The sequence below is a fragment of the Coregonus lavaretus genome (genome assembly GCF_964263955.1).
Source record: "Coregonus lavaretus genome assembly, chromosome: 9".
Lineage (NCBI taxonomy): Eukaryota > Metazoa > Chordata > Actinopteri > Salmoniformes > Salmonidae > Coregonus > Coregonus lavaretus.
Window position 1 is genome coordinate 10264543 of NC_139996.1, and position 23049 is coordinate 10287591.

Sequence of the window (23049 nt, forward strand, 5' to 3'; positions counted from 1 at the left end):
GGCCGACATGGTAGGCTACACCCCAATAATCACGAGCCAACATATGTCGTTTTTTTGGTGTTTTACAAACGGTAGGCTTACCACATACAGTGAGGGGGAAAAAAGTATTTGATCCCCTGCTGATTTTGTACGTTTGCCCACTGACAAAGACATGATCAGTCTATCATTTTAATGGTAGGTTTATTTGAACAGTGAGAGACAGAATAACAACAAAAAAATCCAGAAAAACCCATGTCAAAAATGTTATAAATTGATTTGCATTTTAATGAGGGAAATAGGTATTTGACCCCTCTGCAAAACATGACTTAGTACTTGGTGGCAAAACCCCTTGTTGGCAATCACAGAGGTCAGACGTTTCTTGTAGTTGGCCACCAGGTTTGCACACATCTCAGGAGGGATTTTGTTCCACTCCTCTTTGCAGATCTTCTCCAAGTCATTAAGGTTTCGAGGCTGACGTTTGGCAACTCGAACCTTCAGCTCCCTCCACAGATTTTCTATGGGATTAAGGTCTGGAGACTGGCTAGGCCACTCCAGGACCTTTTAATGTGCTTCTTCTTGAGCCACTCCTTTGTTGCATTGGCCGTGTGTTTTGGGTCATTGTCATGCTGGAATACCCATCCACGACCCATTTTCAATGCCCTGGCTGAGGGAAGGAGGTTCTCACTCAAGATTTGACGGTACATGGCCCCGTCCATCGTCCCTTTGATGCGGTGAAGTTGTCCTTTTGATTGGTCCTTTTGATTGGTCTATGATTTGTGCAGTTCCGGACCGGCCTTGATTTCCACATCCACCGACATTGGTTTTTGGTCCGGTCGTGACCAAATCTGAACCAATCATAGACGTCTATGTTTGGCTCAGATTTGGTCCGGTCCATACCGGCCTTGGTGTGGTCCAAACATAGATTATTTTCAACTTTCATTCAGAACCAAAAATGCAGGTGATTTTAACATCCGGGAAAAAAATATTTCCAATGTCTGTCAAATACGTATTTTCAATATCAGGAAAATAAGTATTATCAACTTTCATTCAGAACCGAAAATGAACCTGATTTCAACGTCCCGAAAATACGTATTTTTCAATGTCCGGAAAATATGCCTTTTCAGCGTCCTTGAAAATAAATATTTTAAACATGGAAAATACCTTTTCACCTTTCGTTCAGAACCTACATTGAACGTAACTTCAACTTCTGGAAAATACATATTTTGGTCTCTCCTATGGCAGCAGAACTACTAAGACCGGGCCTGGCTATAGGTCAGGCCCTATTCGGATGGGATTAGTTTTACCTGGGTGAGGTTGGGTAATGTAATTATGTGCACGAGCACAAAGTACCACATCTGTCATTTTTGTCCCGTCCGAATCGGCCATGGCAGTAACAATTCCAGCCAGAATAACTTACAGTTTTTTGGCGAACTCCAATGTCCTCTGATAATATTAGTCCCGTGCGAATCGACATCCTTGTGTTTTGAGAGAACTGGTGTTGCTCGCAGTTTGCGGAAGATAACAATAACTAATTCGATAAATTGAATGAAGTGCTGCGCATAAGCTATATATAAATGGCCTACATGTAGCCTAGCAACTTTCACAGTGAATGCTTTTGTTTATATGTTTTGTTCGTATGAATTGAATATTGCCATATGCATCAGTAAAAAATATTGAGCCTATTTAATGCAACCCTTGCTGTTAATAGTTTGCAAAGCAGCAGCATTTAACTGACCTAAACGTTTGGAAATGATAAATTGACTTTCTCATCCATAGCCTTAAAATGCATCTCAAGTGCAATTGCACTGTTTAGCTCACATCTGAAGGCTGGGGGGCATTTAGGACGTACTGCGGATTGCTAAAATATCCGAATGATTATGATCACACTTCCTCAATTCAAATATTATGGCGACACTATAGGAAATATGGTTTGGTACGGTTTAGAAACTTGGGAACCAAGCTTGTGTTATCAGTGTGGCCCTATCACCTGGACATGTGGAAATACTGTATCTTCACGCCTATAATAAAAACTTCCAGGCTTGCGTCATAACTGTCAATTTATTGGAAAAAAATAAAGAATTACAGGGGGCAGTTTGGAAAAAAACTAATCCCGTCCGAATCGTCCTCTGGAATAACGGACATTCTGGAGTGATAATTACATAACCAACGTTCTCTAGTATACTAGTCACGTGTGAATAGGTATTTGGTCACATGCATGCGATGCATACATGTGTCATGTAAAACGAGCAAGGGTTGAGGGAATAGTGAATGTTTTTTCTAAACAAATGAGGGATTTTGGTAACAGAATTTCTCAGTCAGAAATGGCTGTAATTATGTTGCAGCTTCAGCGCCACGGACAGCGCGATAAACACTTTGATGTTCTGTGGTGGTTGCTGCAGCAGGGAGGAGAGGGAGATGACTCTTGCTAGTCACAGTCACTCGCTATCTTTTTTTTTTAACACAGCGCAGCAAGTCTGAGCCCGGCCCGGCACAATCTAATCAATTGCTGGTCGGACTCCCTCTAGTCATTTGTGTGTCTTAATTATTTAATCAAAACGTGTGCTTAAAGCATCAGACAAGCTCAGTGAATATAGTTGATTTTAATAAAACACATAGGATGTGTCAATATATGGAAAAATACACATTAAAACATTTCAACCAATCAATTGGTCAAAAGAACAGATGACTCTTGGTCGACCAACTAACTTGGCCCTTATCTTAAATAGTTCACTTCTGTGTTGGGAAGCATTGGATCAGCATTCTCGTCGCATCTCCTGTTAGTACCTTTTATGTAGGGAAGCTAATGATCCATCATGTATGACATTCCTGGGAGTGTGTAAACTTGTATTTTTTATTACCATAGCATTTTTGTATGTTCTCTATAGTTATGTACTTGAATGTATCAATTTACCAATTCGGCCACTTGGGTACATTTGGGCAAACTCGTGAGGGACACCTGGGTGACTTCATACTAAATGTTATGTAGCTCCCTCATTCTTGAAGGTATCAGTCTGACACTTTGCACATACACTGTTGCCCTTTTGTAGACAACATCTAAATTACCTCCAGCTTCCTATCTGAATGTATGGCTTTTATTTTTCATGTCAAATATGATGCAACAAAAATGAAAATAGAAAACATGTTTTTTTTTGTTTTATCTTTTACCAGATCTTTTGTGTTATGTTCTCCTACATTAATTTCACATTTCCACAAACTTCAAAGTGTTTCCTTTCAAATAGTACCAAGAATATGCATATCCTTGCTTCAGGTCCTGAGCTACAAGCAGTTAGATTTGGGTATGTCATTTTAGGAGGAAATTGAAAAGAAGGGTCTGATCCTTAAGAGGTTAAACTTTATTTTATCAGTGAGTCATACTGACACCAAGGTTTCTTCAAATGAGCCCTGAATTACAGAAATTACAACAATTACAGAAAAACACACTTCAAAATATAAATACATAATGAAAGCAGAAAGAAAAACAGTCATAAGTAAACACATTCATCAGTAATAAGGTCCTCAATCAGCTTTCTGAATTACCCTAGAGGCACCAAAACATCACATTGTAAGAACATTTAGAAGATTTTTCCACAAATAATGTGCAAGAAAACTAAAAGCTGATTTACCTAACTCGGTAGAGACCAAAGGAAAGTCTAAAGTTTAGTAATGATGTTAGGTACAGTGGGAGTTTTTGTAAAAGGGCTTTATACATGAAAACATAGCAATGTATCAACCTTGTGGTAGAGAATGCAGTGATGTGTACTAAAATTGTCGCCCGTAATAAAGCGCAGTGCGCTATGATAAACTGCATCTAACGGCTTTAATTAACTGGCAGCTGCGTTCATATAGATGATGTCACCATAGTCTAGGACCCATTGGAACGTCTACTGATTAATCTGTTATCTACTATTTAGTGAGAGGCATGGCCTATTTTGTAAAAGATAAGCATTTTTATTCTCAGCTTCTTAACTAACTCATTAATATGCTTTTTAAAAGACATATTTTCATCTATCCAAATGCCCAGATGTTTGTAAGCAGGGACACAATAAATATGGACACCATCCAAAGTACATATGTTTAAATCATCAGTTATTTTTATGTGCTCTAGAGAACAACATATACTTAGTTTTACCTGCATTCAATATACATTTCAGGTCAATCACGTTTTTCTGTAATACAATGAATGCAGACTGTAGTTCAGACTGTGGGGGCAATAGCAACAGTATCATTGGCATACAAGTGCAGGTAAAACATTTTTACAGACAAGTCAATATTGGTAATGTAAACCGTAAAAAGTATAGGACCCAAAATTGACCCCTGCGGGACACCTTTTGTTATGTCCAGAAAACCTGATTTAACACCATCAGTAGCTACACATTGAGTTCTATCTGTCAAGTACTTTTACACCAGTTACAATTCAGCCTGGTCTAGAAAGGCCTCTGAATTAGCAGTGAGTGATCAACAGTATCGAATGCCTTTGACGGGTCAATAAAGAGGGCAGCACAATGTTGCCTTTTATCCATACAGTTAACCACATCATTTATGACTAGGGATGCAGCAGAGATAGTGCTATGACCTGGTCTAAAACTGACTGATGTACATTTAGAACATATTTCAAAGATAAGAAAGATCCTAGCTGAGAATTAATCAACGTTTCTAATATTTTAGCTAGGCAAGAAAGTTTAGAAATAGGTTCATAATTATTTAGGTCACAAGGGTCACCACCTTTGTGAAGGGGGAAGTACATGGGCTACCTTCCAAACCTTGGGGATAGTACCAGATATAATTGTCAGAAGAAAAAAAAGGTTAATGATTCAGCAATCTGGGGCAGAGAGCTGCAGCAAAAATGGATCAAGCATATCAGCCCCAGTGGATTTTGTTTACATTAATCTTAAGCAAGGCATCTAGCACATCACAGGTAGTAAATTGTTGAAATTAAAAGAAAGATTCACTAGAAGTTGACTGGTTAACCGTCAAGCCAGCTACAGAGGGAAGCGCAGTCGATTGACTGACCAGGGTCAACTTGACGAGAACATTTGTTTAAAATGTTTTACTTCCTCATTCAAAATCTCCTTTGGTGAGATAAGGATTTCTCCATAGTTTGTAACTATACTGAATAAAAATATAAATGCAACATGTAAAGTGTTGGTCCCATGTTTCATGAGCTGAAATAAAAGATCCCAGAAATGTTCCATACGTACAAAAAACATATTTCTCTCCAATTTTGTGCACAAATTTGTTTACATCCCCGGTAGTGAGCATTTCTCCTTTGCCAAGATAATCCATCCACCTGACAGGTGTGGCATATCAAGAAGCTGATTAAACAGCATCATTACACAGGTGCACCTTGTGCTGGGGACAATAAAGGCCATTCTAAAATGTGCAGTTCTGTCACACAACACAATGCCACAGATGTCTCAAGTTTTGAGGGAGCGTGCAATTGGCATGCTGACTGCAGGAATGTCCACCAGAGCTGTTGCCAGAGAATTGAATGTTCATTTCTCTACCATAAGCCACCTCCAACGTCGTTTTAGAGAATTTAGCAGTACGTCCGACCGGCCTCACAGCCGCAGACCATGTGTAACCATGCCAGCCCAGGACCTCCACATCTGGCTTCTTCACCTGCGGGATCGACTGAGATCAGCCACCCAGACAGCTGATGAAACTGAGGAGTGTTTCTGTCTGTTATAAAGCCTCATTCTGATTGGCTGGGCCTGGCTCCCAAGTGGGTGGGCCTATGCCCTCCCAAGCCCACCCATGGCTGTGACCTTGCCCAGTCATGTGAAATCCATAGATTAGGGCCTAATTTATTTATTTCAATTGACTGATTTCCTTATATGAACTGTATCTCAGTAAAATCGTAGAAAATGTTGCATGTTGTGTTTATATCTTTGTTCAGTATATTTTCTGTAGGTTATTTTTGGTTGCGTTTCTATATTGAAGGTTTAGGAAAAAGTAATTTGCTGTTTTCTAGATAATTGAAACCCTATCTTTCCTCAAAGAATTCCTCAAAGTCCTTTTTGTTTTGCGTTTTGTAATGTTAGATTTTCTATTACTGTTGTAAGTCTTTTCTACATTGACCGATACCGTTTTTGTTTTTGCAATGGAAATTGAATTGAATGGCCTCTAAAGGCACATTTAAAGGCATCCCATGCGAGAAGTGGGTCCGCTGAACCTGTATTGTGCTTGAAAAATGTGTATGAATTCCTTAGTTTTTGCTAAGAAAGTGTCAGTCATTAAACCCTGGTTAAGTTTCCAATACCCCCGTCCTCATGGAAAGTCTGTCATAGTTAAATGGAGGGATATAAGTTGATGATCTGATTTGCATTCGATCCTCAATCAATACTTTTTTTTAAACTTTTGGCACCATAGAAAATGATACCAGAAAATAATCAATCTTACTAGCTTGATTAAGCCTCCTCCAATTATATCTTACGAGATCCAGGTTTTTAAGCCTCCAAATATCAATTCCAATGTGTTTTTAATATTTGGAATCTCTGAGCACCAGAGGGTGATAGTTGGTAGTATGATTGCCTTTACGGTCCATTGACATATTTAAAACTGTGTTGTAGTCCCCTACCATTTATAATTGTTATCTGTATCTTGGAGACTAATTAGATTATTATAAATATTTTCAAAGAAGTTTGGATCATCATTATTCAGTGCATATAGATTTAGGAGCCATATCTGTTTATCATCAAGTAGTATATTAATTGCAATCCATCTTTCTTGAGGATCTATTTAAACGGATTGAACCTCAAGATCTACGTTGTTTTTTTAAATAGGATCATAACACCTTTTGAATTCCTTAGCCCGTGACAGAAATGGATTTGACCATTCCACTCTTATTCCCAGGCCATTTCTTCAGAATATATTTAATGAGTTTCCTGTAAACAATAAATATGGTAATCCTTTTCCTTTAGCCAAGTAAAAACTGCTCTTCTTTTCCTATTGTCAACAAAACCATTGGAATTATCGCTAGCTATACTCAATTACCATGATGGGTTATATTTTGAGATACACTATACATACAAAAGTATGTGGACACCCCTTCAAATTAGTGGATTCGACTATTTCAGCCACACCCGTTGCTGACAGGTATAAAATAGAGCACAAAGCCATGCAATCTCCATAGACAAACACTGGCAGTAGAATGACTTTACTGAAGAGCTCAGTGACTTTCAACGTGGCAAGGTCATAGGATGCCACCTTTCCAACAAGTCAGTTCATCAAATTTCTGCCCTGCTGAGCTGCCCCGGTCAACTGTAAGTGCTGTTATTGTGGAGTGGAACGGTCTAGGAGCAACAACGGCTCAGCCGCAAAATGGTAGGCCACACAAGCTCACAACGGGACCGGCAAGTGCTGAAGCGCGTATGGTGTAAAAATCGTCTGTCCTCAGTTGCAACACTCACTACCGAGTTCCAAACTGCTTCTGGAAGCAACGTCAGCACAAGAACTGTTCGTCGGGAGCTTCATGAAATGGGTTTCCATGGCGGAGCAGCCGCACACAAGCCTAAGATCACCATGCGGAATGCTAAGTCTGCTGGAGTGGTGTAAGGGGGTGTATTGGACTCTGAAGCAGTGGAAACGCGTTCTCTAGAGTGATGAATCGCGCTTCACCATCTGGCAGTCCAACGGACCAATCTGGGTTTGGCGGATGTCAGGAGAACGCTACCTGCCCGAATGCATAGTGCCAACTGTAAAGTTTGATGGAGGAGGAATAATGGTCTGGGGCTGTTTTTCATGGTTCGGGCTAAGCCCCTTAGTTCCGTGCACAAAGCAAGGTCCATACAGAAATGGTTTGTCGGTTGGTGTGGAAGAACTTGACTGGCAGGCACAGAGCCCTGACCTCAACCCCATCGAACACCTTTGGGATGAATTGGAACGCCGACTGCGAGCCAGGGCTAATCGCCCAACATCAGTGCCCGACCTCACTAATGCTCTTGTGGCTGAATGGAAGCAATGTTCCAACATCTAGTGGAAAGCCTTCCCAGAAGAGTGGAAGCTGTTATAGCAGCAAAGGGGGGACCAACTCCATATTAATGCCCATGATTTTGGAATGAGATGTTCGACGAGCAGGTGTCCACATACTTTTGGTCATGTAGTGTACTTACCACTATCCTTACCACTATTTTGAGATACTTATCCATATGTACCAGTACCACCAGAATCAACGCCTGTCCGTTATCCACGTAGCTGTACTATGATAGATGCCCTGCTAAGCATATTGTAGCTCCAGCTGGCTCTAAGTTGTCCTCCAGTTTCACTCCCGCAAAAACTTCCCCCCATCCCAGGTAAGGTTGTCGTCCCTGTGACTGGCAGACCACCCCCGTACACATGGATCCTAGGGCCCTTAAGAAGTTGGGTCCCATTCATTGAAAACAGCACAAAGTGCCACTTAAAGGACAAAAACCGGGTTAGCAACCATTAGCATTTCTAACACTTTCGCCATGGTTGTACTACATGTCATTATTTCATTTTTTCTGCATACATTCATTCATTCATTCATTCCCACAATTGATGAATAATATGCCTGATAGTGTAGGCACTTCCTACGAAGGATTGTTACCTTTAACAAGGACCGGCAGTAGAACATCGACATTTAGGCAAGCAGATATTATAGCTTGTGATTCCATCCTATACGGGCCCTAACATCATTACCCCTCCATTTCCACTCACTCTTCTCCAGGTTTGACAACCCCGCGGCTGTCAGCCCAACTCCGGTCAGGCAGTTGACCTTCAACTACCTGTTGCCATTGAATGCCTGGCTCCTTCTGAACCCCTCGGAGCTGTGCTGTGATTGGACCATGGGGACCATCCCACTGGTGGAGAGCCCTCTGGACCTGAGGAACCTGGCCACCCTGGCCTTCTACAGCCTGCTGAGCCTGCTGGCATACCACAGCCTGCGCCACTCACACTCCTCCGCCAAGACCGTCCTCATGGTGAGTGGAGTGAGAGTTTGTGGTTTATAAAGACTTGTGATACGGTGCATTAGTGAATCTCGCTGCCTTTTTTATTGGTTGTTGTGGTTTTGCCAGATCAGAAGACATTTATTTTTCTACTTTTACTATTCCACATTGCATTGTCCAATATGCATTTGGCAGCTGTCATGGAAATTATTATCTATGGTGTGGAATTTTTCTGCACTAGAATGGTTTGTTGTGTCTGACCTGAAGTTGCCAGTTGTAACTAGAGCTGTTACGGTGACCGTATTACCACCACACCGGCGGTCACGGGTCATGACGGCAGTCAAATTCCACGTGACCGTTTAGTCACGTAATTAGGCTTCTCCAAGCTCCAATGCTGCTGATGGTCATTAGTAGCCTACCAAACTTGCTAACTGCCTGGAACTGCCTCCCGAGTGGCGCAGTGGTCTAAGGCACTACATCGCAGTGCTAGCTGTGCCATTAGAGATCCTGGTTCGAGTCCAGGCTCTGTTGCAGCCGGCAGCGACCGGGAGACCCATGGGCGGCGAACAATTGGTCCAGCGTCGTCCAAGGTAGGGGAGGGTTTGGCCGGCAGGGATGTGGGTTAGTTTCCCACGGGGGGCCAGTATGAAAAATAAATAAAAATGACATGTATGCGTTCACTAACTGTAAGTCGCTCTGGATAAGAGCGTCTGCTAAATGACTAAAATGTAAATGTAACTCAGCACTCTATTGTCCCTCTAATCACTCTGACATCAATGCAAATGAACTCGAATCTAATCAAACACTTCATGAGTGCCCATGAGCTCATGTTGTGCAACCTTTCTATAGTGCTATGCAATTGATGACCTCTAGTAAAAAGAGGAGGATCCCATCAGCTTTCTATAGGCTAGGCCTACTATATTTATTTATCAACTTTCCTAATATTAAGTACATTGCTTCACTTTGCAACAGGAGTATAGCCTACCTGGCTGGCATGATAATGAACCACGTTAAAAGCTGTCCATTCACTGTTTACGTGCATAGATTACATGTACAGTGGGGAAAAAAAGTATTTAGTCAGCCACTAATTGTGCAAGTTCTCCCACTTAAAAAGATGAGAGAGGCCTGTAATTTTTATCATATGGACACGTCAACTATGACAGACAAAATGAGAAAAAAAAATCCAGAAAATCACATTGTAGGATTTTTAATGAATTTATTTGCAAATTATGGTGGAAAATAAGTATTTGGTCAATAACAAAAGTTTCTCAATACTTTGTTACAGTGAGGGGAAAAAAGTATTTGATCCCCTGCTGATTTTGTACGTTTGCCCACTGACAAAGACATGATCAGTCTATAATTTTAATGGTAGGTTTATTTGAACAGTGAGAGACAGAATAACAACACAAAAATCAAGAAAAACGCATGTAAAAAATGTAATATATTGATTTGCATTTTAATGAGGGAAATAAGTATTTGACCCCTCTGCAAAACATGATTTGTACTTGGTGGCAAAACCCTTGTTGGCAATCACAGAGGTCAGACGTTTCTTGTAGTTGGCCACTAGGTTTGCACACATCTCAGGAGGGATTTTGTCCCACTCCTCTTTGCAGATCTTCTCCAAGTCATTAAGGTTTCGAGGCTGACGTTTTGCAACTCGAACCTTCAGCTCCCTCCACAGATTTTCTATGGGATTAAGGTCTGGAGACTGGCTAGGCCACTCCAGGACCTTAATGTTCTTCTTCTTGAGCCACTCCTTTGTTGCCTTGGCCGTGTGTTTTGGGTCATTGTCATGCTGGAATACCCATCCACGACCCATTTTCAATGCCCTGGCTGAGGGAAGGAGGTTCTCACCCAAGATTTGATGGTATATGGCCCCGTCCATCGTCCCTTTGATGCGGTGAAGTTGTCCTGTCCCCTTAGCAGAAAAACACCCCCAAAGCAGAATGTTTCCACCTCCATGTTTGACGGTGGGGATGGTGTTCTTGGGGTCATAGGCAGCATTCCTCCTCCTCCAAACACGGCGAGTTGAGTTGATGCCAAAGAGCTCGATTCTGGTCTCATCTGACCACAACACTTTCACCCAGTTCTCCTCTGAATCATTCAGATGTTCATTGGCAAACTTCAGACGGGCCTGTATATGTGCTTTCTTGAGCAGGGGGACCTTGCGAGCGCTGCAGGATTTCAGTCCTTCACGGCATAGTGTGTTACCAATTGTTTTCTTGGTGACTATGGTCCCAGCTGCCTTGAGATCGTTGACAAGATCCTCCCGTGTAGTTCTGTGCTGATTCCTCACCATTCTCATGATCATTGCAACTCCACGAGGTGAGATCTTGCATGGAGCCCCAGGCCGAGGGAGATTGACAGTTCTTTTGTGTTTCTTCCATTTGCGAATAATCGCACCAACTGTTGTCACCTTCTCACCAAGCTGCTTGGCGATGGTCTTGTAGCCCATTCCAGCCTTGTGTAGGTCTACAATCTTGTCCCTGACATCCTTGGAGAGCTCTTTGGTCTTGGCCATGGTGGATAGTTTGGAATCTGATTGATTGATTGCTTCTGTGGACAGGTGTCTTTTATACAGGTAACAAGCTGAGATTAGGAGCACTCCCTTTAAGAGTGTGCTCCTAATCTCAGATCGTTACCTGTATAATAGACACCTGGGAGCCAGAAATCTTTCTGATTGAGAGGGGGTCAAATACTTATTTCCCTCATTAAAATGCAAATCAATTTATACAATTTTTGACATGCGTTTTTCTGGATTCTTTTATTGTTATTCTGTCTCTCACTGTTCAAATAAACCTACCATTAAAATTATAGACTGATCATTTCTTTGTCAGTGGGCAAACGTACAAAATCAGCAGGGGATCAAATAATTTTTTCCCTCACTGTATATACCCTTTGTTGGCAATGACACAGGTCAAACGTTTTCTGTAAGTCTTCACAAGGTTTTCACACACTGTTGCTGGTATTTTGGCCCATTCCTCCATGCAGATCTCCTCTAGAGCAGTGATGTTTTGGGGCTGTCGCTGGGCAACACGGACTTTCAACTCCCTCCAAATTTCTCTATGGGGTTGAGATCTGGAGACTGGCTAGGCCACTCCAGGACCTTGAAATGCTTCTTACAAAGCCACTCCTTCGTTGCCCGGGCGGTGTGTTTGGGATCATTGTCATGCTGAAAGACCCAGCCACGTTTCATCTTCAATGCCCTTGCTGATGGAAGGAGGTTTTCACTCAAAATCTCACGATACATGGCCCCATTCATTCTTTCCTTTACACGGATCAGTCGTCCTGGTCCCTTTGCAGAAAAACAGCCCCAAAGCATCATGTTTCCACCCCCATGCTTCACAGTAGGTATGGTGTTCTTTGGATGCAACTCAGCATTCTTTGTCCTCCAAACACGACGAGTTGAGTTTTTACCAAAAGGTTCTATTTTGTTTTCATCTGACCATATGACATTCTCCCAATCCTCTTCTGGATAATCCAAATGTACTCTAGCAAACTTCAGACGGGCCTGGACATGTACTGGCTTAAGCAGGGGGACACGTCTTGCACTGCAGGATTTGAGTCCCTGGCGGCATAGTGTGTTACTGATGGTAGGCTTTGTTACTTTGGTCCCAGCTCTCTGCAGGTCATTCACTAGGTCCCCCCGTGTGGTTCTGGGATGGTTCTTGTGATCATTTTAACCCCACGGGGTGAGATCTTGCATGGAGCCCCAGATCGAGGGAGATTATCAGTGGTCTTGTATGTCTTCCATTTCCTAATAATTGCTCCCACAGTTGATTTCTTCAAACCAAGCTGCTTACCTATTGCAGATTCAGTCTTCCCAGCCTGGTGCAGGTCTACAATTGTGTTTCTGGTGTCCTTTGACAGCTCTTTGGTCTTGGCCATAGTGGAGTTTGGAGTGTGACTGTTTGAGGTTGTGGACAGGTGTCTTTTATACTGATAACAAGTTCAAACAGGTGCCATTAATACAGGTAACGAGTGGAGGACAGAGGAGCCTCTTAAAGAAGTTGTTACAGGTCTGTGAGAGCCAGAAATCTTGCTTGTTTGTAGGTGACCAAATACTTATTTTCCACCATAATTTGCAAATAAATTCATTAAAAATCCTACAATGTGATTTTCTGGATTTTCTTTTCTCAATTTGTCTGTCATAGTTTACGTGTACCTATGATGAAAATTACAGGCCTCTCTCATCTTTTTAAGTGGGAGAACTTGCACAATTGGTGGCTGACTAAATACTTTTTTCCCCACTGTATATATTTCTTTCCATGCCCCTGTTCCGAGACAGGTGCATGATAATGGTCCATTCTAAATCAAAACTAATTTCACACATGTATTATTTTGTATATGTAATCACAACATTAAATTAAGAATAGTCTGATGGGTGACAATATTAGCCTATCACTTGTGAATGATGCCCAGCTTGTGCAGTAAGGCAGGGAACAGCGCATGCCTTTTTTTGCGACTTTTTTGAATCATAGTCGCAAACCTCATATCGCCTAGCCCATAGGCCTATATGTTTTGATAAGGTTTGTATTGCAACTAAAGTGGCCAAATAACTATTTAAAATTAAGCACATTAATCTGCTTTATAACCGGTGTAGAGCCTAACTGGCATACACATTCTGTGCATGAGTTTCAAGTTTGGGGAAGATAATTTTAGCCGTAAAAATGCACTTTTATAATAAAGCATTACATGCATAATCGTATTTGCCGTCACTTTCGAGAACAGTGTTTTCCCGCTAATTGATTGCATTTTGGAACATTTGCGCTTATAGCCTACTGCCATTGCATTCGCTCTTATAGCCTACTGCCATTGCATTCGCGCTTATAGCTTACTGCCATTGCATTCGCGCTTATAGCCTATTGTGCACATTGCTGCGCTTCTAATGTGAAGAAATAGCCTTAAAATCAACATTTTAAGATAAACATTCTGATCTGTTGCATCAGCCTCATTGCTTTTAAATGTGTTTTTTTTATGCTAGTGGTTGTATTAATTTGGGACCTATCGCATCCCACAACTGTCCCAGACTATGTTTGGAATATTTATTTCTTGCACAGAAGGACAAGTTGACCAATAGAATAGGTCAACTTTTGTGCTATGGGGGATAGTAGATTGACATAGGATAGTGCTTTTGCAGTTCGTTAGGCCTACTCATCTTGTTGGCTGACGAAAAGTAGGCTAAATGTGGACAGTTCTAACATCTTCAATTTGCGCCTCGGAATAGAGGGACCCGCGCAGTTGCGTCCCCGATGTGTCTGTCTTCATTCACTTGTAACCTACTTCTTAGCTGAAATGCCTGTGAGAAGGACCCGATCACATGACGGGCATTGGCTACGTCTGAGAGAGCCATGTGAATGCGAGGTGCTTCGGAGCATGGCAGCCAGGAATTATAATGATTATATTCAGCCCAAGGGCACAACAGCCACTTTGGCCGCAAAAGGTATGGATGTTTTAGGGGGCATTACGGCCACACAAAGGGGTTGCCAATGGGAAATTCGAGACCTGGTGAGAATATTATCAAGTGCTTGTCAAATTGTGAATGAGAGACTGATTTAAGTGTTTGCAGCTTGCGACTTAAAAAAAAAACATTATTAGAGTCCCATCATGCAGCCTTAGAATGTATTAAAAATCTAAACATATAGCCCAATGTTTGTATCACAACTAAAATAACTCTAAATTAAGCATATAGGAGTACCTGTTTCTTTGTTAACCGCTCAACACAGAATAGCTGCATGTGCGCACTCCCTTTGAAATCGTTTACTCCCTTTGAAATCGTTTGGAGAAAATATCCTTTCTCTTTTATTAAGCTATATTCAATTATATTCTTCATACAATGAAATAATAATAAATAATGCCACGGAATTCTAAGCAAATCTTGTCTGCTAAATGAACTAGTGTAGCCCACAGCCATATGGCATAGCCATGTCAGGGCCTCGCATAAGGACAACTCAGAGTATGCTATTCTGTTCTTCTGAAATAGACTACATTTTATTCATATCATGTTTCTTTAGACCTAAAATAAATAATGGATTTATTGTGATGGTGTAGGCTATATTAAATGGATTTATTATACTTTTTAAAATGTAGATGTTCCACAGGTCTGCATCAGTGGCTTGTAGGCTACGTGTGGATGCCAGGAGATGCTAAAAGTGTTTATGTCAATTAACGGTCAATTACCGTGAGACCGGCAGTTATTTGCTTGACAATCACCGGCTGACAAAATGTCATGACCGCCACAGCCCTAGTTGTAACCTTAATTGTTTATAAACCTGACCATCCAGATGGTTGACATTTTGTGTACATATCACCCACCAAAGCCCTTTGCAAAGGTCATTACATAGCCTAATTATAGGTACGATAAAGACATCACTGTGGAGTTCCCACATTGAGCCCATAAGTTCGACTTGTTCTGCTTGTAGAGTGAATGATGACCTCTTGGCGTTGGGTTTCACTCACTGTGCCTCTGCTTTACACACAGCCTAACCCTTTTGTGTTTATAAAGTCAAGATATGGCCCTACATCAAGACAATTCATATTCTGTCCGACATACCATAGAAGCCTGGGATGTTGTTTTACTCTTTTGTCACAACAGATGACATCTCTCCGTATCCTCAGCCTGGCTCAGCACCACTTCTGTTGTCTCCTGGAATGACCCTGCTTGGCAGATTTAGTGCACTGGATCCGCTCTACTGTATCCTCTGCCTGCCCATAGATAGAGGAAGAGAAAGTGATAGAACGGAGTGAGGAGGAGTGTATCTTGTGTAACAGAGTAACAGACCCATGACTTCTTCCTCAATGTGTTCTCTCTGAGAATCAACACGGGTCAGTGAACTGGCTCACAATGTTGCTTTTACCCTCCTTATGAGGCAAAGACCACAAATCACAATAATAATGTAGAAAAAATAGTTTACTCTGGTTTCTAAGAGAAAGTGAGCTCATAGCTCATATTGAACAGGTTGCTTAAGGATATGATGAGACTACATATACGTCCTATTTGGTTTGGCGATTATTACGAGTGAATCTTTAATTTTTTGTTTTTTAGAAATCCTTCATAGCCTACTCATTTTAGACCAACAGGAAACATTATTGTTTTGGCTACATTGACAGATTGCTTCTGTACTTCGTATAGTGTCTTCCAAACCAAACTATTTGAGTACACCACCGTTGCCAAACTCAGAATGTCTGTCCTGATGATAGTGGAAATTACATAAAATGCCAGTTTTTGTTAGAAGCCAGGCTATAATTTTTCACAACACTTGAGGCTGCATGATAATCTAGAACATCGGAGGTATCCTAATATAGAATTAGGCCTAGAACTCTGAATTGTCCCTTATGGGCTGGGTTCCGAGACCCAGATTAATAAGCCTAGTCTTGCTCTCCTGGACACTTTCAGTTGAGAATCTCCATTTGAAAGTTCTTAATCTGGGTTTGGGAAGCCACCCAGCCCTTTTAAGGTGTGCAATTTGAATGAGCTGTTGTGTTGTGTCAGCAAGGGATGCTGGTGATCAACTGCCTTCTTCCCAGGCAGTGGCAAGTTTAGCATGTAAATCTTGGTGGGGCAAACTCAACCAATTTTTTTAGATGCATACCAGCGACGCCACAACACTAAACAATACATTAAATGACAAACGGTGCCCACAAACTGTGAGGTCCTACATAAAGCTCTCCCGACAGTGGAGCTTTCCTTTCAGCTCCATGGAGTGAATCCTTACCACCACTACACCAGGCTATCAGTGGAGCCTCGTCTGGCAGCGCAACAGTTCATTCAGCCTTATTTACTTGCCTTTTAAAATCCATAGCTGATATACAGTTGAAGTCGGACGTTTACATACACCTTAGCCAAATACATTTAAACTGATTTTTGCACAATTCCTGACATTTAATCCTAGTAAAAATTCCCTGTTTTAGGTCAGTTAGAATCACAACTTTATTTTAAGAATGTGAAATGTCAGACTAATAGTAGAGATAATTATTTATTTCAGCTTTTATTTCTTTCATCACATTCCCAGTGGGTCAGAAGTTTACATACACTCAATTAGTATTTGGTAGCATTGCCTTTAAATTGTTTAACTTGGGTCAAACGTTTCGGGTAGCCTTCCACAAGCTTCCCACAATAAGTTGGGTGAATTTTGGCCCATTCCTCCTGACAGAGCTGGTGTAACTGAGTCAGGTTTGTAGGCCTCCTTGCTCGCACACACCTTTTCAGTTCTGCCCACAACGTTTCTATAGGATTGAGGTCAGGGCTTTGTGATGGCCACTCCAATACCTTGACTTTGTTGTTCTTAAGCCATTTTTCCACAACTTTGGAAGTATGTTTGGGGTCATTGTCCATTTGGAAGACCCATTTGCGACCAAGCTTTAACTTCCTGACTGATGTCTTGAGATGTTGCTTCAATATATCCACATAATTTTCCTTCCTCATGATGCCATCTATTTTTTGTGAAGTGCACCAGTCCCTCCTGCAGCAAAGCACCCCCACAGCATGATGCTGCCACCCCCGTGCTTCACGAATGGGATGGTGTTCTTCGGCTTGCAAGCATCACCCTTTTTCCTCCAAACATCACGATGGTCATTATGGCCAAACAGTTCTATTTTTATTTCATCAGACCAGAGGACATTTCTCCCAAAAGTACAATCTTTGTCCCCATGTGCAGTTGCAAACCGTAGTCTGGCTTTTTTACGGCGGTTTTGAAGCAGTGGCTTCTTCCTTGCTGAGCGGCCTTTCAGGTTATGTCGATATAGGACTCGTTTTACTGTGGATATACATACTTTTGTACCTGTTTCCTCCAGCATCTTCACAAGGACCTTTGCTGTTGTTCTGGGATTGATTTGCACTTTTCGCACCAAAGTACGTTAATCTCTAGGAGACAGAACGCGTCTCCTTCCTGAGCGGTATGACGGCTGCGTGGTCCCATGGTGTTTATACTTGCGTACTATTGTTTGTACAGATGAACGTGGTACCTTCTGGCGTTTGGAAATTGCTCCCAAGGATGAACCAGACTTGTGGAGGTCTACAATTTTTTTTCTGAGGTCTTGGCTGATTTCTTTTCATTTTCCCATGGTGTCAAGCAAAGAGGCACTGAGTTTGAAGGTAGGCCTTAAAATACATCCACAGGTACACCTCCAATTGACTCAAATGATGTCAATTAGCCTATCAGAAGCTTCTAAAGCCATGACAACATTTTCTGGAATTTTCCAAGCTGTTTAAAGGCACAGTCAACTTGGTGTATGTAAACTTCTGACCCACTGGAATTGTGATACAGTGAATTATAAGTGAAATAATCTGTCTGTAAACAATTTTTGGAAAAATGACTTGTGTCATGCACAAAGTAGATGTCCTAACCGACTTGCCAAAACTATAGTTTGTTAACAAGAAATTTGTCAAGTGGTTGAAAAACAAGTTTTAATGACTCCAACCTAAGTGTATGTAAACTTCCGACTTCAGCTGTAGCTGACTTGCTTAAATAAATATGGTTTCTACTGATTCCTTGTAGATTTGTGTAACTCGATAAGAACCACATTCTTCTTCAATAATAATAAATGCTGACATGCGTTTTGACTTTTGAACCATACACAAACTTTATTACGTTTATGTTCAATAAATTTATAATGTTTTTATTCTTATATCATTAACACTTAGCTCGTTATAAGCTAGTGCAAGCAAACAAGCTCTGACGAGGTAGGCCTGTACGTTCAGCACTTTCGAAATGGACAGCGACAGAAATGTCAATACATCTTAGTTCAAATAAATTCAGGAAGATGTTGACGCCTTAACTTTAGTCTTTAAGTCAAGAGACAGAGGGAGGGGAGAGAGAGAGAGTCAGTGGTTACAATTTGAAAGATTATATTATGTGGTCTAAAGATGAAGGAAAATACAATCATGAGGATCAACTTTTATATACAATATACCGGCGCATACACAGCACATTGCACAAACAAAACAACCCTTGCATTATCAACTGGAATTACATGGGTCTATTACTGAACTTTTTGTTGAACTCAAATATTTGAATGGGGAGAGACTCACAGGCAAACATGGTTAAAGACCTAACAACATTATATAGTATCCCTTCCTGGTGGTGAAAAGAACTTGAGCTAAGTATAATACACAAAGTAAGCAAAACAATGAAATGCATCATTCTAACAGAAGGGCCTTGGTCAGGGAGGTGACCAAGAACCCGATGGTCAATCTGACAGAGCTCCAGAGCTCCTCTGTCGAGATGGGAGAACCTTCCAGAAGGACAACCATCTCTGCAGCGCTCCACCAATCAGGCCTTTATGGTATAGTGGCCAGACAGAAGCCACTCCTCAGTAAAAGGCACATGACAGCCCGCTTGGAGTTTGCCAAAAGTCACCTAAAGACTCTGACTATGAGAAACAAGATTCTCTGGAAACAAAGATTGAACTCTTTGGCCTGAATGCCAAGCGTCACGTCTGGAGGAAACCTGGCACCATCCCTATGGTGAAGCATGGTGATGGAAGCATCATGCTGTGGGGATGTTCTTCAGCGGCAGGGACTGGGAGAGTAGTCAGGATCGAGGGAATGATGAATGGAGCAAAGTACAGAGAGATCCTCGAAGGAAAACCTGCTCCAGAGCGCTCAGGACCTCAGACTGGGGTGAAAGTTCTCCTTCCAACAGGACAACAACCCTAAGCACACAGCCAAGGCAACACAGGAGTGGCTTCGGGACAAGTCTCTGAATGTCCTTGAGTGATCCAGCGAGAGCCCGGACTTGATCCCGATTGAACATCTCTGGAGAGATCTGAACATAGCTGTGCAGCAATGCTCCCCATCCAACCTGACAGAGCTTGAGAGGATCTGCAGAGAAGAATGGGAGAAACTCCCCAAAAACAGGTGTGCCAATTTTGTAGCGTCATACCCAAAAAGACTTGAGGCTATAATCGCTGCCAAAGGTGCTTCAACAAAGTTCTGAGTAAAGGGTCTGAATACTTATGTAAATGTGATATTTTCTGTGTTTTTATTTTTATAAATTTGCAAAACAATCTAAAAACCTGTTTTTGCTTTGTCATTATGGGGTATTGTGTGTAGATTGATGAGGGAAAAAAACAATTTAATCCATTTTAGAATAAGGCTGTAACTTAACAATATGTGGAAAAAGTCAAGGGGTCTGAATAATTTCCAAATGCACTCTATAAAATTAATATGACAAAGGAGATGTACAAACTATGGCATAAGGGAACGATGAGCGGATAAGTGGCTAGATGTAATTTCGATTAAGAAACGGACGTAGCCTATAAGCCTATTTGTTCAACCACACAATTTAATGTGTGCTATAATTCTGGCAAGCACGTACTTATTCTCCTCCGCTTGTTGGTTGTAAAAGTAGATGGCTCATCTATATGCGGTGTTTAGCTGAGCCACAATGTTGGATTTCTCCATTTACCCAAGCTAAACAGTGTTGTCTACATGTGATGCACAATTCTCATGTTTTGAGACCCTTTCAGACAAGTGTTTTAAATCCTTAAACCCAGACTTGGACCACACACCCTCTCCACCGAATAGCAGGCAGGGGAAGCAACATAGTGATTGCTTTGCGACTCTCACAGTTACCCACTGCTTCCTTCCAAACCACTCATTTTTGAATTTGAGATTTCCAACTTGTTGTGTAATGTTTATGTCCAATGGCTTCATCTTAAGATAGCTAGGTGGGACAAACACATATCACAGGCATAGTAAGTACACTTTGCGTCAATAAAGTTGCTCTCAGCAAAGTCAGAGCTTCTGCAATTGTGTTGGTTCAAGAAATATATACAGTACCAGTCAAAAGTTTGGACACACCTGCTCATTCAAGGGTTCTTCTTTATTTTGACTATTTTCTACATTGTAGAATAATAGTGAAGACATCAAAACTATGAAATAACACATATGGACTCATGTAGTAACCAAAAAAGTGTTAAACAAATCAAAATATATTTTATATTTGAGATTCTTCTTTGAGATTCTTCAAAGCCACCCTTTGCCTTGATGACAGATTTGCACACTCTTGGCATTCTCTCAACCAGCTTCACCTGGAATGCTTTTCCAACAGTTTTGAAGGAGTTCCCACATATGCTGAGCACTTGTTGGCTGCTTTTCCTTCACTCTGTGGTCCAACTCATCCCAAATCATCTCAGTTGGGTTGAGGTCGGGGGATTGTGGAGACCAGGTCATCTGATGCAGCACTCCATCACTCTCCTTGGTAAAATAGCACTTACACAGCCTGGAGGTGTGTTGGGTCATTGTCCTGTTGAAAATCAAATGATAGTCCCACTAAGCCCAAACCAGATGGGATGGCGTATCTCTGCAGAATGATGTGGTAGCCATGCTGGTTAAGCGTGCCTTGAATTCTAAATAAATCACAGATAGTGTCACCAGCAAAGCACCCCCACACCATCACACCTCCTCCTCCATGCTTTACGGTGGGAACTACACATAATGAGATCATCCGTTCACCCACACCGCGTCTCACAAAGACACAGCGGTTGGAACCCAAAATCTCCAATTTGGACTCCAGACCAAAGGACACATTTCCACCGGTCTAATGTCCATTGCTTGTGTTTCTTGGCCCAAGCAGGTCTCTTACTCTTATTGGTGTCCTTTAGTAGTGGTTTCTTTGCAGCAATTCGACCATGAAGGCCAGATTCACACAGTCCCCTCTGAACAGTTGATGTTGAGATGTATCTGTGACTGGAACTGAAGCATTTATTTGGGCTGCAATTTCTGAGGCTGGTAACTCTAATGAACTTATCCTCTGCAGCAGAGGTATCTCTGGGTCTTCCATTCTTGTTGCGGTCCTCATGAGAGCCAGTTTCATCATAGCGCTTGAGGGCTTTTGCGACTGCACTTAAAGAAACTTTCAAAGTTCTTTACATTTTCTGTATTGACTGACCTTCATATCTTAAAGTAATGATGGACTGTCGTTTCTCTTTGCTTATTTGAGTTGTTCTTGCCATAATATGGACTTGGTCTTTTACCAAATATGGCTATCTTCTGTATACCCCCCTACCTTGTCAAAACACAACTGATTGGCTCAAACGCTGGGTCTTCCAACAAGAATGGAAGACCCAGAGATACCTCTGCTGCAGAGGATAAGTTCATTAGAGTTACCAGCCTCAGAAATTGCAGCCCAAATAAATGCTTCACAAATTAACTTTTATCAAGGCACACCTGTTAATTGAAATGCATTCCAGGTGACTACCTCGTGAAGCTGGTTGAGAGAATGCCAAGAGTTTGCAAAGCTGTCATCAAGGCAAAGGGTGGCTATTTGAAGAATCTCAAATATAAAATATATTTTGATTTTTTTAACACTTTTTTGGTTAATACATGATTCCATATGTCTTATTTCATAGTTTTGATGTCTTTACTATTATTCTACAATGAAAAAAAAAATAGTAAAAATGAAGAAAAACCCTTGAATGAGTAGGTGTGTCCACATTTTTGACTGGTAGTGTATATTTATTTATGTATTTATTTATGTTTTTGGTGGTGGGGGGGGATTGAGTTGAGTACACGTATTATTTAAGATACTCTTTGAAGACGTAGGGTTTCAGGTGCTTTCGGAAGATGGGCAGGGACTCTGCTGTCCTGGTTCCAACATTGGTGGCCAGGACAGAGAACAGCTTGGACTGGGCTGAGCGGGAGCTGCCCAGTATGGGTGGGAGGGCCAAGAGACCAGAGTTGGCAGAACAGCGTGCTCGGGTTGGGGTGTAAGGTTTGAGCATAGCCTGAAGGTATGGAGGTGCAGTTCCTCTTGCTGCTCCGTAGGCAAGCACCATGGTATTGTGGTGGATGTGAGCTTCGACTGGAAGCCAGTGGAGTGTGCGGAGAAGCGTGGTGACATGGGACAACTTGGGAAGGTTGAAAACAAGGTGGGCTGCAGTGTTCTGGATAAGTTACAGGGGTTTGGTGTCACAAGCGGGGAGCCCAGCCAACAGCAAGTTGCAGTAGTCCAGACGGGAGATGACAAGTGCCTGGATTAGGACCTGCGCCGCTTTCTGTGTGAGGTAGAGTCGTACTCTACGGATGTTGTAGAGCATGAACCTGCAGGAGCGGTTCACTGCTTTGATGTTTGCAGAGAATGACAGGGTGTTGTCCAGCGTCATACCAAGGTTCTTTGCCCTCTAAGAGGGCGACACTGTGGAGTTCTCAACCGTGATGGAG

At 41.8% G+C, this 23049-nt stretch overlaps 1 protein-coding gene across 1 annotated transcript in view; it reads left to right on the plus strand.

Annotated features, from left to right (window-relative positions):
- The window catches only part of tmtc3 (transmembrane O-mannosyltransferase targeting cadherins 3), a 126893-nt gene that overhangs the window by 53938 nt on the left and 49906 nt on the right, over positions 1–23049 (plus strand). Inside the window, exon 7 of the mRNA XM_084169073.1 lies at positions 8666–8918. Coding sequence (XP_084025199.1) covers positions 8666–8918 — 253 coding nt within the window. The remainder of the gene's footprint in view (positions 1–8665; positions 8919–23049) is intronic.